Below are 17,341 nucleotides of genomic sequence, written 5' to 3' on the forward strand. Positions count from 1 at the left end.
ACTCTTGGTGTTGTATGTGGCTGGGTGGAGGAAGAGACCTTCAATGACATCAGTGAGGAGAAGGAACGGGACATGGCTAGCTTGGTATCCAACCTTGTGCAAATGGGGAGTTTGCGGTTGTGCAAATGGACTGTTTGCGGTTGTTTGCGGTGTGTTAAACGGGGAGTTTGGTCTGTCACTGTGAAGCGGGCGTAACCCTTACACTACTTGATCGATACAACATCATACCTGATGTTTTAAAGCACGTTATTCCAAAAATTTAGGAATGTTAGGTGATTTATTCCCTTTATGGATTAAAACCAGAATCTGCATCAACTATGTAATTTTCCATGGGAGTTTTGCCATGGATCCCCCTCCGGCATGCCACAGTCCAGGTGTTAGTCCCCTTGAAACAACTTTTCCATCACTATTGTGGCCAGAAAGAGTCCCTGTGGGTTTTAAAATTCGCCTGCCTATTGAAGTCTATGGCGGTTCGCCCGTTCACGAACATTTGCGGAAATTCGCGTAAGCCGTTCGCGAACGGAAAATTTTATGTTCGCGACATCTCTAGTTCCCACGAACAAGGTGAACAAGCTCCAGGGTAAGACTATTGACTATATTCGGTAGTTTGTTAGTTTTTAAACTACCGAACTAAACTGACCACTAGCCATTAATTCATGGAACTGTTTTGGGCATAGTACCATGTGCACGATCGGTCAAAATGATGACTCCCAGGGAAATTACGAACCCCTGAACCGATCTGGGTGATTTTTGGATATGTTGGTCACCCAAATCGGTGCTATCAGGGGATGTAACGTTTGTGGGATTTTCATGTGTTTTAAATGTTGTTTGGGGGTTTTGTAATATTGTATGCTTTTCTGTGTCTGGAGATAGTTGAGTTAGTTCAGTTCCTGACTCAATTATTTCTCAGGCACAGAGGAGGAGTTTGTAACTTGTAACTAGTCCCATCTCAGGTCCAGGAGAGGGATTATCCTCTTTGTGTGGGAGTGTCAGGGGCGTGCTTAACTGTGTCTGAAATTGTATAAAAGGATTAAAACATTCCAGCTTGTACTCCCAAAACTATGTGTCGTCCGGTTACTGAAAGGGGAAAGGGCTAATTACTATTCCAGTGTGGAAGATTCAACGGGGAAAGTCCTTGTAAGGACTAGAGCTCCCAGGACTGAGTGTCGTCCAGTGCCTGGGAGTATATAGAGTGAGTTCCCCATTCAGTTGCAAGACGAAGTGGTTCCAGGACCCCAGTCAAGCCATGGCGACTGTGGGCAGAAGTGCTGCAGTTTGTCCCCTGTTCTAGCTAGGAAGTGGTCCTTGGCGGAGGTACGCAGCCATACACCCCTGAGGAAGTCCAGAAGAGGACGAAACACGTTGGAGTTGTCTTTTTTGTTCATATGAACTTTTATTTTACCTTTGTTGTTTTCGCTGTGATTTTATTGGCTGATACACGTGGATGCCACCTTGGTGTGGAGACATGCTGTCTTTGCTTTGAGACATTGTAAGTGCAATATATATAATAAATTGTTATATTTTTATACAATCTGCACTATCCACCTTTTATTTGAGTGGGCAAGAAGATTTACTATATATCCAGAATTGCATCGCTGGAGGTTCTTCATACTACATTAGTTCCCTAATACCAAGGGAGATACGCCTGAATTCACCTAAATCTTGTGAGTTTTCTACCACCCCCACCCTATATATGTGTTAATTGTATTACACTATTTTTCTTTTCTTTTTTTTTTATTCTTTATTTTTGTTGTGCATGAAAGAACAATCGCATATCAACAATGCCACAGCAGCATTTACAATCAAGTTTAAAAACACATGTTTGTCGACTGCTATACAGCATTCAGGTTAAACGCACAACATTTTTAAGTTAACAATACACGCTAAGTACAAGCTGAGTAACTCCACCTGTCATAGTGAATTAAATTGTCGAGTAGTAACAGTAGTTTATAATTAATATTAAGTATCATCGCTTCAATGTCTAGACGTTTAGATTACTGTGATTCTGCTTAACTGCTTAAGTGAGGGGCATGCATTTTGTATAGTAACAGCAGGTCTCGTTAGTCATAACATGCAAAACATATATTGGTTCCAACATTATTAATAACAATTACATGCTATTCAGATAATACAAACAAAGATGGGAAAACTGGTGTAACTGTGAGTTATGCTATTTATAATGCATATGCTAAACGGACTGACTCTCCCTGAGTAACTATGCAGTGATGCTGGTCTGGTTTTCTGAGACAATTCTAACATAGCATTGCAGTCCTGTAAATTAATAATAGCAGTCCTTCATGGGGCAACGCAGGTGATGCATATATCATTTGAACGAGAGGTGGGGAACAAGAGAAATCGAAAACAAGCAGAGTAAGCATGTAGGGCTTTTTGCACTGGTCGCTGTTCCCAATTTTGGCGGGTCACAGCAAGACAGGGTACCAGGGAGGTCAGAAACACAGGGCTATCCGGAGTGCAGTTAACTGTGCCACGAGAGTCCACCTTTTGTAAGCCAAGCTGGGAGTGGACCGGTGTTGATCAGGCAGTCCTCTTTAGCCAATTCCCACTCTGTTAGGGGGCCACTGGGTTTTCAGAGAAAGCGTCCACAGGGGTGGGTAGGGGTGCTGTGGGAGCTGCAATGGGAGTCTTGCCGGATATGGGTCGGGCACACAGGTCACCCAGGTCTGGGTCGGATCGATGACCGACATCGTGAGGCTGCATGCTCGGGCCCCCTGTCTTGAGGCTAAGTCTCTGTGAGGTACTTGACAGCCGGAGCTCCTGTTGCGACGTCACTGCCTCTGTTGGGCAGGTATCTTGGGGGCTGCGGCCTTGCCTGGAGTGGAGCGTCTCTTCCCTCCATGCACGGCTCGATACTGGCGCTCCGTCCGCCGGTGCAGTGGTACTTTCCCCACGTTCACATGGGGACGACTCGGCTTGCCTTTTTTTGTACTGGTGTGCTGTGCCGGGTGTGCGTGCAGCTTTTCGTACAAGTTGTGCCAGAATCGGGCAAACGCAGCTTCCACACGCTGCATTATGTCGCTGTGAGTCGCCCTTGCAGGTACACTGTTTAGTTCACCTAATGTAGATGCCGACGCCATTTTGGTTGCACCGTGTGCTCGGCTGCCCGTGTGCTGCGGTGTGCCAAGCTGTGGTGTCAGCCCGCGACTGCCCCTCATGTTGCTTGGTGCGGACCGAGATGACGCCCATCGGTCCGGGGGGGGGGTAGGAGATGTCAGCCTCGAGGAACCAGTGTCCAGGTCAGTCAGCCTGGGGAGCGTCCGCCTCCCCGATGCTCAATCTCCGGCAGGCCTCAGGGCTTGTTGTTGGGTCCCCGGGGGGTTACAGACTTGTTTTTTGTGCCAGGTGAGTCCCCTGGGTGTCCCCTTCATGATGGCTTCCTTCCAGTGGGCGATTGTGTTGTTTTTGTCGGGGTTTTACCCCTAGAAACAGTAGATTAGAGCGGGAGCTGAGGTTCAGCACAACCGCTCAGTCTGGATGCCAGGCTCCGCCCCCCATTACATTATTTTCATATCTCTCCCTATAGATATGTATCTAAGGTAGAGCATATCAACACTATACAGTTTGTATTTTTCATTATTATCACTTTGTGGTGAATTACACAGTCCTGCCCTTTGTTTTTTTTTCCTTTTTACTACAGGGAGCTCAGCTTCATGCTCCCTATAGACTCCGTAGTCTATCTTAGTTAGCCAATGGAGAAAAGAATGGATGTGGATCTAATCATAGCCTATTTAGTTTTAGGATGAGCTCTTCACCCTTCTTTTGCTTTAACAACTTTATCCAGATCTCTCAAGGTCTGGATAGACAATATTGAAGATGATATTTCCAGTGGGATAAGAAGGGAACTTAAAGGAACACTATCGGGGCAGGAACACAAACATGTATTCCTGCGTTCAAACCACAACCTAGCCCAACCTACCCTCCATAAATATAGCAAAATCTTACCTTTATTTCAGTCTTCTGCTAATCTGCCTTATTGTCTGACATCATCAGAAGTGGTTTTCTGTGGTTCACATAGGACATTGGATTGGCTGAGACTGTCAAGGACGCAGATCAGGGGCAGAGTCAGCACAAGTCAAACACATCCCTGACTAATCAGCATCTCCTCATAGAAATGTATTGAATCAATGCATCTCTATAAGAAAAGTTGAATCTCCATGCAGAGGGTGGAGACACCGAATGTCAGTGCTGCACACTGTGCACCTCTAGTAGTTATCTAAAAAGAGGCCACTGGAGGTATCCCTATGCTGTAAAGTTAACAATGCCTTTTTCTCTGAAAAGACCGTATTTACTGCAAAAAGCCTGAAGGACCTGATTATACTAACCAGAACAAATACAATAAGCGGTAGTTGTTCTGGTGACTATAGTGTCTCTTTAAAGATTTCAGACTTGCTGCAGATTTTCTTTCCAAAGCTTCCCTAGATATCACAAAAATGATATCAAGAAGCATGGGCACCTTGGCTCCATGCATTGGGAAGGAGCGGATTATACTACTAAGTCCTACAGACCTAGGAGGGAATATAATAGATATTCCAGTTGGGGGAGCTACCAATCCACATCCTCCTTTACAGCTAAATCTTCTAGAGGAAGAGGATTGCGCGCATCATCTAAGAATTTATGAAGGTACGCAGGTCCAATAAGGGGTCATTGGAGGAAGACCCCAAAGACTACAATTTGTTTCTTTTACCCCACCTGGAGCAGAAATATTACAGACACTTTGGCTTTAAAGATCATAAATGAAGGTTACAAGCTTGAATTTACAATATGTCCGACCTCAAACATATTCAAGGCATCAAAGATATCAAATCCTACAAAACAAGAAGCAATGCTTCAGATTCTCTCAAAGCTCTTAGACCAAAGGGTTATATAAGAAGTTCCTTCAAGAGTATTCCTGGCTCCAAAATCTAAGAACAAATGGAGATAATAATAGACCGGAAGGACATAAATCTAGAGCTAAAGAATTTATCTTTCAAAATAGAATCAATATCTTCCATTATCCCTTCGATAAAACAAGAAGATTGGATCACCTCGATAGATTTCAGGGATGTCTATTATCGAATTCCAGTTCATCCACACCAATTCACATTCCTGATATTAATCATCTTTGGCAAACATTACCAGTTCAGAAGTCTTCTCTTCGGTCTAAGTTTAGCTCCCAAAACTTTTTCAAAAGTTCTGATTGCCTACTTAAGGACCCGAGGTGTGAGAATTTATCACTATCTAGACAACATACTTATAATAGCAGCCCCCTTCAACATGGCGGTTCTACACACAAATTTTGCACTTCAATGTCTCCAAGACCACGGATGGATTGTAAATATGGAAAAGAGTTCACTGTACCCATCTCACCAGATCATTTATCTGGAAGCAGTGATAGACACCATAAAAGCCTTGGTCCAAATTTCGCCAAACAGAAGTTCTCATATTCAAGAGAAGATTCTGAAGAACATATCAACATCAGCAAGAGATTATATGAGTCTCATAGGATCTCTCACTTCCACCATAGGTCTGGTGAGACAGGCTTAGTGGAATTTGAAACCTATTCAAATGAACTCCCTCTTCAAGAAACGTCAGAAAAATTGTTACCAAGAAATTTTGATTCTTCGTCATGTAAAGAACCATCTAAAGTGGTGGTTATCTCTTCACAATCTCCAGAAAGGGTTTCCTTTAGAAGAACCAAATTGGCACATTATTACAACAGATGCCAGCCTCAATGGTTTGGGAGCCCATTTCAACTTCACCAGGGCTCAAAGGACCTCGTCTCAATGGGAGAGGAAACTACATTCCAACATAGGAGAATTAATAACTTCACAAAGTACTTAAGATTTTGTATCCATCACTACATCAAAAATGGTCAGTTGCATCCTATGTCAATCATCAGGGGAACACCAAAAGCAAAAATCTTCTTTCAGCTATGAATTCCTTAATGGTACTTGCTCAGACACACCTGTTGGTTCTAAAGGCCTGTACCTTCCAGGTGTAAGCAACACCATAGCAGACTATCTGAGCAGGGAAACCATTCAACCAAAAGAATTGAGTCTACACCCAGAGGTATTAAGGATAATTACAACAAGGTGGGGCATACCCCAAATCGACCTCATGGCGAACTGGAAGAATGCTCAAGTGCAGGATTTTATTCTCTAAGGAAAAAGATAATTGCCATAATCACTATATGGAAAAGATGACCCTGGTTCAAGATGGGCATATCCCATCCTTGGAAACTACCTCTCAGAACAAACCTACTAATCCAAGGCCCGGTACTTCATCCAGATCCATCTCAATGGAATCTGGGAGCATGGATTTTGAACGGGCAACTTTACGAAGGCAGAATCTAACTCTCAGAATCTGAGAAACCTTTAAAAACAAGGGCTTGTTCAAAATCGTTTGACCTTAGTAATCTATCTCACATTCAAATTCTGAAATTTTTACAGTCCGGTCTAGCTAAAGGACTGAGTTTAAGTACTCTTAAAGACCAATTGTCTGCTTTATCTGCTCTCTACGATACATTTTTTTCTACACACCCTTTTGCTTCAAGATTTTTGAAAGCAACTATTAAAATGAATCATCCCTCAAGAAATACCTCTTCACCTTGGGATCTTACTTTAGTTCTATAATTTTTGACAGATCTCTCAGATTTCTACTGAACATCTTACATACAAAACAGCATTTCTGGTTTCAATTACAACTGCTAAACGCATTACCAAACTTCAAGCTTTTTAATGCCAAGACTCCCATACTTTGATTTCTCACGACAGAGCAGTTCTCAAGCCTGTTCAAACCTTCCTTCCTTCCTAAAGTGGTTTCTAATTTCCATATAGGTCAAGAAGTAGTTTTACCTTCTTTAAATCCTGATCCTCAAACACCTGAAGAATTAAAACTACATGAATTGGATATTCGGGAGTAATTGATTCAATACTTGTAAACTACAATTTTTTTTTAGCAAGACAGAAAAACTATTTGTCCTACCAACAGGCTGCAAGAAAGGAGAATCAGCCTCTTTTTTAACTCTTAGATGTTGGATTACTCCGTTATAGCAGATGCATACCAGAAGAAAAACAAATCTCCACCATCCAAGATCAGAGCTCACTCTACAACAAGCATGTCAAACTCGCGGCCCACAATGAATATTGTTGTGGCTCGGCGAGTCTCGAGTTTGCCATACTTACTAAAGCAGGGTAAGCACCTGCTCTCCCTACATTTCAGGTGCCTACTCTGCTAAAATTACGCATCCGGGAGGAGACAAACCTGGCGGCAGCGAGGGAGCTCAGTCTTCCTGCTCCTAACTGCTCCCTCGCGCACGCCCTCTGTACTGTTGCCAGGTACCGGAATATGATGTCATTCTGGCACTCAGCATCACCAAACTGCACACGTAAGGAGCAGGAAGACTGAGCTCCTGAGAGAAGATGAGGGAGAGGCCCCACACCAGCTCCCAAAGGTAGGGAGCAATAAATAAAATGATGTGAGTGTGTGCAAGAATGTGTGTGTGTCAGTGTGTCTGTCAGTGTGTGTGTGTGTGTGTGTGTGTGGGTCTGTCTGTGTGGGTCTGTCTGTCTGTGTGGGTCTGTCTGTCTGTGTGGGTCTCTGTCTGTCTGTGTGGGTCTGTCTGTCTTTGTGGGTTTGTCTGTCAGTTTGTGTGGGTCTGTCAGAGCGTGTGTGTGTGTCTGTCAGGGAGTGCTTGTCTCTCAGTCTGTGTTGGTCAGTGTTGCGACAGCCACGGCTGGACACTGGAGGACCTGGTGGTGCACGGAGGCACACAACGCCATGTCACATTCCGACGTGACGTCAATGTGCTCCACCTTCACATGCTTTCAAGAAGTAATGGTAGGATCCACTTGGCACAGAATGCAGACGGTGCCATACCAGAGGCTGGACTCCGGCGTCGCATACTGGCAGCGGCAATGTTAGTGGAGTCTGCTTGTTTGCTAATATTTTTTTTTTCTTTAACAAGTGCTGGGGTTTAGTAGAGGGGGGTGCTGAAATTTAGTATTGGGGGAGGTGAATTAATACGGGGGGGGGGGATTTAGTACTGAGAGGGGACTGGGGTTTAGTAGAGGGGGATGCTGTTTTTTTTTATACTGTACTTTTCAAAACAAACTTATGTTTCTATGAAAATTTAAGGTTTTGTTTTTTTTGCTGCACACATAAACTTAAACCTTGTTTATGTGGCCTGTGCTAGTCTTTGAGTTTGACATAAGTAAAGAATAGTTGGCCGAAAAACAGTCCAAAAGGACAGACCAGGGGTCGACCCTAATGAAATTAATAGCAAAAGATTAAAAGAGGAGGATCTGTCCTACAGAGTATAAATTAATATACATAGATTTTGAGAAAGAGCAGTTAAAAATATATACTTTATTAAACAAAAAAAGATGAAACTTACATATAAGGTAAAAATCACCTAAAAAGGTGAGTACTTTACACAATGATTGCCGATGCGACAATATGTCAAGGGTGTATCTGAGACTCTATGATGTAACTATTTGTTTGTTACACGAGATTCAGATAATCATTTGCAACGGTGGATCAAAGGTGCATAAAAGAAATGCAACAATATGATCAAAACATCAGATTAACCCCTTAAGGACCAAACTTCTGGAATAAAAGGGAATCATGACATGTCACACACGTCATGTGTCCTTAAGGGGTTCAACGATTTGCCTCAACATAATCCACCACATAGTAAAACTCTGAGACTAAAATACTGATAGTTAAGAGACTTGATAGTCACTTTATCCTATTGTCAGTACTAAAACTTAAAGTAAGAGCTGGCAGGGCTTCCTAATTGTTATAGGATTAATAGTAGATAGAAGATCATTCAGCTGCAAGCTCGCTCAAACAAATAATGATGTACATGAAATCTATGCAGCGATAAAGTGAGATCCTGCGATCACAGCAGTGTATCTTAAGGTGATCAGCCACAGGATTAATCTTTAGGAATCACCTGAGGATTGCCAGAAAAATCAGTGTATACCACACAACTACTATCTAAACTCAAACTCAAAATACGAACAAGCCGATCTGGCTGTTAATGTTAGGGTTAATGATACGTGGAAATACACGAAAAATAGGCTACCCGTTAGCTCATCTAATTACGTTTAATGCCGGCAACTAAACATTACAATACCCATAACCCATAAGTATAATCAATAGCAATAACGCTATTGGAGCTAGAGACAAAGAAAAAAATAGGTAGAATGGTGCCTTCGTGGGCACCTGGTAAAGATAATCCAGGCAAAACGCACGTTGGGTTTGACACTTAACCGATTTTTTCGGTCATTCCTGTTCCTCAGGCATCATCCCTCTCCGTCCCTTTTCTGATTATCATATTCTCCGCTGGCGTTATCATACTGCCCGTTTGGGACCTTTAGAATTCAGACGGCTGACAACCACCTCAGCTGAACTGGAACTCTGATACCGATGAGGTACTTTACTCATCACGATTTAAACTTGCAGGACTCTTATACTACAAATATACTTTACATACAGTTACTTTATCTAGACCTTTCCTGTATATTTCTTTACTATACCAGGTGCCCACGAAGGCACCATTCTACCTATTTTTTTCTCCACCACTTGGGCAAATTGGGCAGAGGTGCCTTCTGATGATATCTGCAAGGCAGCCACTTGGTCTTCCCCAGTAACATTTATTAAGCACTACAATCTGGACATGGCCTCCTCTGCTACTACTTTTGGAAGAGGTGTTTATCTTCTGTTTACAGTTCATGATAAATTATTATTTTATTTTGTGTGTGTTGAAATCTCCATTATTTTTATTTCTCACCCTTCTTTACTTTAGCTTGCTTATTACCCATAAGTGATACTGTCATGATTAGCCAGGAATAAGGAAAATGTAAACCATACTTACTGTCATTTTCTTTTCTTGGCTATTACGTCAGCATCATTTTCCCTCCCTATTCTTAATTTTATAATTGACTGGTGTGTGGGGAGCATGTACCCTTTATACACTTGGTCTCATTTGAATTCTATTTCCTGTGCTGTTCTGGTCCTAAGGGGCGGAGCTACCCATAAGTGATGCTGCCATGATGAATAGCCAGGAAAAGAATAGCCATGATAAATAGCCAGAAAAAGAAAATTACGGTAAGTATGGTTTATATTTTCTTACTCTTTGCATTATTATTTACCTTGTTTAACTTACTTATTTTTATCTCAGCCAGATGAGTCCAACTCAGAGGTCCATTATGATGCAGAAGTGCGCTTAACAAGGCATATGTTCGCAGAGATTGAGAAGTTCCTTAATGACACTGACTGGAGCGTTGGGGCTTTGGATGAAGCATTGAGTAGGACCCTGGTTAAATTCAAGCCTCACAATGAGGAAGAATGGAGGTGGGAATTTGAGGATTACGTTGGTGTGGACGCATTCACTCTTTTCATGGTATGCTTCTTTCTGCAGAATTTTTGATTTACAAAGACATACTGTCTTGAAAATGATTATCATGAAAAAAAAATAGAAGGTGGATGCAACTAGTGCTTTCCTGTACATTTTATGTCACCTGTATCAACATGTTGAAGAGAGAAACACTAATAATAAACACCTTTAAAAAAGGGAGGAATTATAGTACCTTGCTACCTTACCCAAGTAAAGGCTAATGCAAAACTTAGTGGATCGAATAAAGTAGCAAAGGTTGGTGAAAGTACTTATCTCTGCAAAGCTTCTCTGACATCTACAGAGAAATTCTGTATCCGTGTTTTTCTCCATCAGTCAGTGATGTACACGGACATTTGCCATGCGAATATCACTGCACAGGTTAACTAATTCATGCCAACAATGCTAATTTTAAATAAAAAGAAATCTATGCCACATTTATTTTTAAAACAATTAGCGCAACCAATATGTAACTTTTAGTTTGCCATTTGGTTGTGCTAAAACTTGAAAGTGACACTTCCTCTTTACAAATCATAACTACAGTTTTGGTGAGGCTTACTGATAGTCTTACAAGGTTATTCACTCACGTCCCAATGGCCCCATATCGAATGGGCAAAAAACATCTAACTGTGTATGGAGCCATTCGGACTGCAAAATCCATACATTATTCACAGTATTTAACAATGACCAGATTTTGCAAAACAGGCTCCTAACAAGCCTAAATCAGGTTTGGATTTCAGCGGGTCCGTACACTGCAGGACAGCCAACATCCAGACCGCTTGGAATATTCTCATGGCAAGACTCTAGAGAAGAGAAACTTGCCTGTCTGGTGCTTACAAGCCAACCAATCAGAGCTTTCTAATAAGAGTTTAAAACGTGGGAAAGCATTTATAAAGGCTTTTCTAGCCTTGAAGCTCATACTGTGCAGAGTTCTCACTTTGTGCAGGACAACATGGGTCTATTTTTCTGTCACAACGGGTTAAAAAAAAAAATTCCCATAAGGTTTTTGCGAATCAGGATTTGATTTTAGCCTTTTCTGGGGCTGAAGGAAAGATAATTTAGAAGAAAGAAGACCTCCCTCTAAAAGTATATTTTTTATTTTATTTTACAGGTATTGACTTTATTAGTCCCTTCACAATTTAGTTTATTTTAATGGATGGGTAGGGACTTGGGGTGCATATCACTGTCTGCCCCTCTCCCCATGTATTTGTTAGAAGACCCTACCCACTGTGCATGCGTGGGGCTGGGGGAGGACACAATGTCTCCCTCCATTGAAAATTTGGCTTTGTCCAAATGTGAATTACCCCGTTGATAGAATACCCGGTTTAGTAATGAGAGGTTAGCTTACAACAATCCCCTCATTTAAAACATTAATACATTCTGTAATGATAGATATATTGTGTAAAGGTATTGTTTGAAAGACTGGAGCAATTCATTCCAATAGTTTTGTCTTTGCACACAAGCTTACTGACTGAAGATAAATTAAAATAATGAGACAAATGGTGAATTTAAGGCTATGAGGTTAACTTGTACCTTTTAGAGAGAACAGGAGAAACTCTTTGGCTATACATTAGATAAAGGACAGAGTGTTGGGTAGTGTTCTTCTTGCCTCAGCAAACTATAGACATTACACTGATAACATATTCTTCTTCTGCAGATTCTTCTGTGTTTGCTGTGTGTAGTTTTAATGATAGCCACGGAGATTTGGACACACATAGGATGGTATACACAGATCAAGCGAATCATTATTCTAAGCATTATAATCAGCTTTGGATGGAACTGGCTGTACTTACATAAGGTTAGTCCAAAATGGAAATATTCCCATCAGTGCAGTGCATACTTATCAAGGTGGCAATAAACTAGATAAAGTGACTGTAACTGTGACTAGATAAAGGGGTACTAGGGCTAATGCATGGTCGCATTTTTAACATATTACTCTGGTCAAAATCCATAATAAAAAGACCTATCTAAAATAAATCTATACAAATAAAATTCTTTAAAGGATCACTATAGGGTCAGGAACACAAACATGTATTCCTGACCCTATAGTGAAAACCCACCATTTAGGTGTTTCCCCCCCCCCCCCCCCCACCCCCTCCTCTCCTTAGCCCCCTCAGAATGGGTTAAAACTCACCTTATTTTCAGCTCTCTGCTGGCATTGGCCCCGCCCCCTTGGTGATATCATCAAAATTGCTGATTTTTAGCCAATCCAATGCTTTCCCATCTAAGGAGTGGCCACTTGGAGGTGTCCCTAGGGGCAATGTAAACACTGCCTTTTCTCTGAAAATGCCTGAAGGGAGCTATTATACTCACCAGAACAACTACATTAAGCTGTAGTTGTTCTGGTGACAATAGTGTCCCTTTACGGCATGTTCACTACCTCTATTCATAGTTTATGGTGCATGGAGCTTCCTGTTTCTATCTCTTTTTATTTCGTTCATTATATCTGTAGCAATTTGCAAGAATAAGTGCAGCTATTGTTACTCCCAACAATGGAGGTAGGTAGTTCATCTCCAAGTTCTTGCACGCTATGTGCGCAAATACTCCCTCCATACAATCTATTGAAATGGTTCTCATAGTGCATTATGAGAACCTGTACACCAAAACAACTTTAACTTAATGCAGTAGTTTTGGCGTATAGATCATACCTCTGATGTCTCACTGCTCAATGCTTTGCCATTTAGGAGTTAAATCGCTTTGTTTATACAGCTCTAGTCAAACCTTCCCTGACTGTCATGCACACAACCTCCTTTTATACATTGTAAAAAAGAGCCCATTTTTATTTATTTATTTATATATACCGTATATACTCGAGTATAAGCCGACCCGAATATAAGCCGAGGCCCCTAATTTTACCCCAAAAAACTGGGAAAACTTATTGACTCGAGTATAAGACTAGGGTGAGAAATGCAGCAGCTACTGGTAAATTTCTAAATAAAATTAGATCCTAAAAAAAATATATTAATTGAATATTTATTTACAGTGTGTGTATAATGAATGCAGTGTGTGTATAATGAATGCAGTGTGTGTGTGTATGAATGCAGTGTGTGTGTGTATGAGTGCAGTGTGTGTGTGTATGAGTGCATTGTGTGTGTATGAGTGCATTGTGTGTGTATGAGTGCATTGTGTGTGTATGAGTGCATTGTGTGTATGAGTGCAGTGTGTGTGTGTGTGTGTGTGTGTGTTGCAGAGCCTTGGTGGGGGGTTGGCAATGCTTTTTTAATTTTTTTTATTATTTTAATTTTTTTTCATTATTATTTTTTTATTTAATTTAATTATTATTATTTTAGTATTATTATTTATTATTTTTTATTTAATTTAATTATTATTTTAGTATTATTATTTATTTAATTATTATTATTTTTTTTTATTATTATTATTTTTTTTTTTTCGTCCCCCCTCCCTGCTTGATACATAGCAGGGAGGGGGGCTCCTTCCCTGGTGGTCCAGCATTGGCAGTTCAGTGGGGGGGAGAGGGGGGGGCTGGCAGAGCTGTACTTACCTCTCCTGCAGCTCCTGTCAGCTCTTTCCTCCTCCGCGCCGTCCGTGCAGCTCCCTCTGTCAGCAACCAGTGTAAGTCTCGCGAGAGCCGCGGCTCTCGCGAGACTTACACTGGGAGCTGACCGAGGTGCTGAACGGACGGCGCGGAGGAGGAGAGAGCTGACAGGAGCTGCAGGAGAGGTAAGTACAGCTCTGCCAGCCCCCCTCTCCCCCAGTCTGTATTATGGCAATGCAAATTGCCATAATACAGACTATTGACTCGAGTATAAGCCGAGTTGGGGTTTTTTAGCACAAAAAATGTGCTAAAAAACTCGGCTTATACTCGAGTATATACGGTAGTTTATATATAATTTTTGGTTTACAAATCCTTTAATTCCTCACTTACCGACCGATTTGTTCTATGACCAGGTGTGTATTATTTTTCTAATAATTCAACGGCCTGGAGTCAATTATTCCGCTTTTCCTGGCTAATCATGGCAGCATCACTTATGGGTAGCTCCTCCCTTAGCAGTCTCAGGACAGGAATTAATTAGATTAATTAATTAGACCTATGGTATAAAGAGTCCCTCCTCCCCTTACACCACAGTCTTTTTTCCTGTCCTTAGCAAGTTCTACAGGACTTTTTACTTTTTATTTTATGGCCACCTTCCTGCGTTTGTCGTGGGTTCGTTCCAAATGAAGTTCATTATTGGATAAGTTAATAATTTTATTTTCCGATCTGTCCACACTTTTGGTTCTCTGGTAGGCCCTTTTCAAAGTTCTATTTGGGTAGCCCAGTGATTTGAATCTTATTCTGAGCTCTCTTGCCTCCTTCTCAAAGTCCTCCTGGTTCGAGCAGTTTCTCTTGGCTCTTAGATATTGGCCATATGGTATATTGGCCTTAAGATGATGTGGGTGATAACTCTGCCAGTGCAGCAGGCTATTTGTTGCCGTGGATTTTCTAAATAACGAGGTACTCACATCTCTATTCTCATGTATATTGATGTTCAAGTCCAGGAAGACTTGAGTGAGTTGAAGGTTGATTTCATTATTGGATAAGTTAATAATTTTATTTTTCTCCATAGTGATATCTATTGGTAACTGGATTTGTGCATCTTGTATCCCCATTTTTTCCTGTCCCTTAGTCTTTCCCTTTCATTCCAACCCCTTCGAATAATATGTTTAATTGGGCTAAAGATGTGAATCTATTTGGACGTAAACTGGCTCTTTATGCCTACCATGAGAAGAGAAACCTTAAGACCCTTAAAGAATTAGGCCTATCTCCAGAAGATGGGGACATTTTCCAACTCCTGACAGATTTAACCTCTGAACAGGAACTTGGTGACTCCCTTACTGATTTGAAACCACTCTCTTGGTTTACCCCTAATCTCAAAGAATTCCCATGTATTGACCTATTTGTTCAGATCTGTACCAATGAGTTAGAGAACCAAACTATCCACCAACCACCCATATCCAATTTGAATTATGAGGAAAGACTGGCTTTACAGGAGTTAAAACAACAAGATAATATCATTATAAAACCCTCTGATAAAGGGGGCAATATTGTCCTCATGCAAAGTGAACAATATTTGGAGAGAGATGTGCATGGTACATCTATCTGATACATCTGCTTATCAAACACTCAAAGAAGATCCGACTAAAACCTTTTTCAAGGAATTACAACAGCTTGCACAGACAGCTTTAACAGACAAAATAAATCACCCAAAATGAATTTAAATACATTGTCTTACAATCGAATATAACTATAGCAACCTTTTACTGTCTCCCCAAGGTGCACAAGGATATGCATAAACCCCCGGGGAGACCGATCATATCAGGAAACCATAGCCTGACTGAACGAGCAAGCAAATTCCTTGATAAAGTATTGAAACCACTGGTACAGAAACTTAGCTCTTATATACGGGATACCAAACAGACCCTTCTGGTCCTAGAGAATCTAACGGTACCCCCATATACGTCCATAGCCAGTCTTGACGTGGTGGCGTTCTATAATAACATCCCACATGAGAAGGGTCTAGCTGGAGTAGCCTATTTTTTGAATAAATCTGGGACTTTCAGTGAACAGGAACAAACCTTCATTTTGACTCTACTTCGCACAATTATTTCACCTTTAATGGGAAATACTACCTACAGACAAGGGGCACAGCCATGGGTTCATCTTGTGCACCCAGCTATGCAAATTTGTTTTTGGGATGGTGGGAGGAAACTATAGTGTTCAATGTGTCGAACCTCAATTTTTCTTCATCTATATACAAATGGTATCGTTATATAGATGATATTTTGATCTTCTGGTCAGGCTCCTTCTCACTTTTTGAAAAACTGGTAGAAAAACTCAACCATAATGAAATCAACCTTCAACTCACTCATGTTATCAATGAGAAACATCTGGTCTTCCTGGACTTGAACATCAATATACATGAGAATGGAGATGTGAGTACCTCGTTATTTAGAAAATCCACGGCAACAAATAGCCTGCTGCACTGGCAGAGTTATAACCCACATCATCTTAAGGCCAATATACCATATGGCCAATATCTAAGAGCCAAGAGAAACTGCTCGAACCAGGAGGACTTTGAGAAGGAGGCAAGAGAGCTCAGAATAAGATTCAAATCACTGGGCTACCCAAATAGAACTTTGAAAAGGGCCTACCAGAGAACCAAAAGTGTGGACAGATCAGAAAGTCTACACAGACCACCTAGGGAACCCTGCACAACTCCCAGTGTGACTAGATTTATCGGCACATATGATAAACACTGGAACACGGCACAACAGATACTCAACAGAAATTGGCCGGTATTACAATATGAAACCAGCCTGAGGAACACCATCACCAAACAAACCTCTATGACATATAGACGAGCGAGTAATCTTGGGGACATCCTAACGCATAGTCACTTCAAGCCTATTTCCAATACACCATCTACATCCACTTGGCTCCAGACAACCAACGGTCTTTACAAATGTGGCCCCTGTAAAGCCTGTAATTTCATTCTACCCACTAAATCAGTCCTGAACAAAAGAACATCTAAAGAGATAGCCATTAATGCCTTTGTCAACTGCAGTTCCACCAATGTTATTTATATTATAACTTGTGATTGTGGATTACAGTATATTGGAAAAACGTATCAGCAACTACGTAGACGAATTTTACAGCACGTTAATTCCATCACTAATGTACACATTGAAACTACAATTTCGAAGCATGTAAGAATTAATCATGCTTCCAAACCTGAAGTTTTAAAATTTCAGGTGCTACAAAAACTTGTACTTAATCACCGGAAAAGAGATATTAATATAGCCCTTCTAAAGGCAGAATCTCGTTGGATCTACCTGTTTCAGACCCTCTACCCTAAAGGACTCAATGAAGAATTTAATTTCACCCCATTCATTCATTCCTAATGCAAATACACTTGTTTCTCTATCTAGGAGAGTCTAACTGTGAAT

The 17,341-nt window shown here is 41.1% G+C and overlaps 1 protein-coding gene across 1 annotated transcript in view; it reads left to right on the plus strand.

The window, feature by feature from the left end:
- Positions 1-17,341, plus strand: part of CLCC1 (chloride channel CLIC like 1) — a 153,999-nt gene that overhangs the window by 34,846 nt on the left and 101,812 nt on the right. Inside the window, exons 4-5 of the mRNA XM_063428068.1 lie at positions 10,184-10,405; positions 12,054-12,194. Coding sequence (XP_063284138.1) covers positions 10,184-10,405; positions 12,054-12,194 — 363 coding nt within the window. The remainder of the gene's footprint in view (positions 1-10,183; positions 10,406-12,053; positions 12,195-17,341) is intronic.

The sequence above is a fragment of the Pelobates fuscus genome, chromosome 7 (genome assembly GCF_036172605.1).
Source record: "Pelobates fuscus isolate aPelFus1 chromosome 7, aPelFus1.pri, whole genome shotgun sequence".
Classification (NCBI taxonomy): Eukaryota; Metazoa; Chordata; class Amphibia; order Anura; family Pelobatidae; genus Pelobates; species Pelobates fuscus.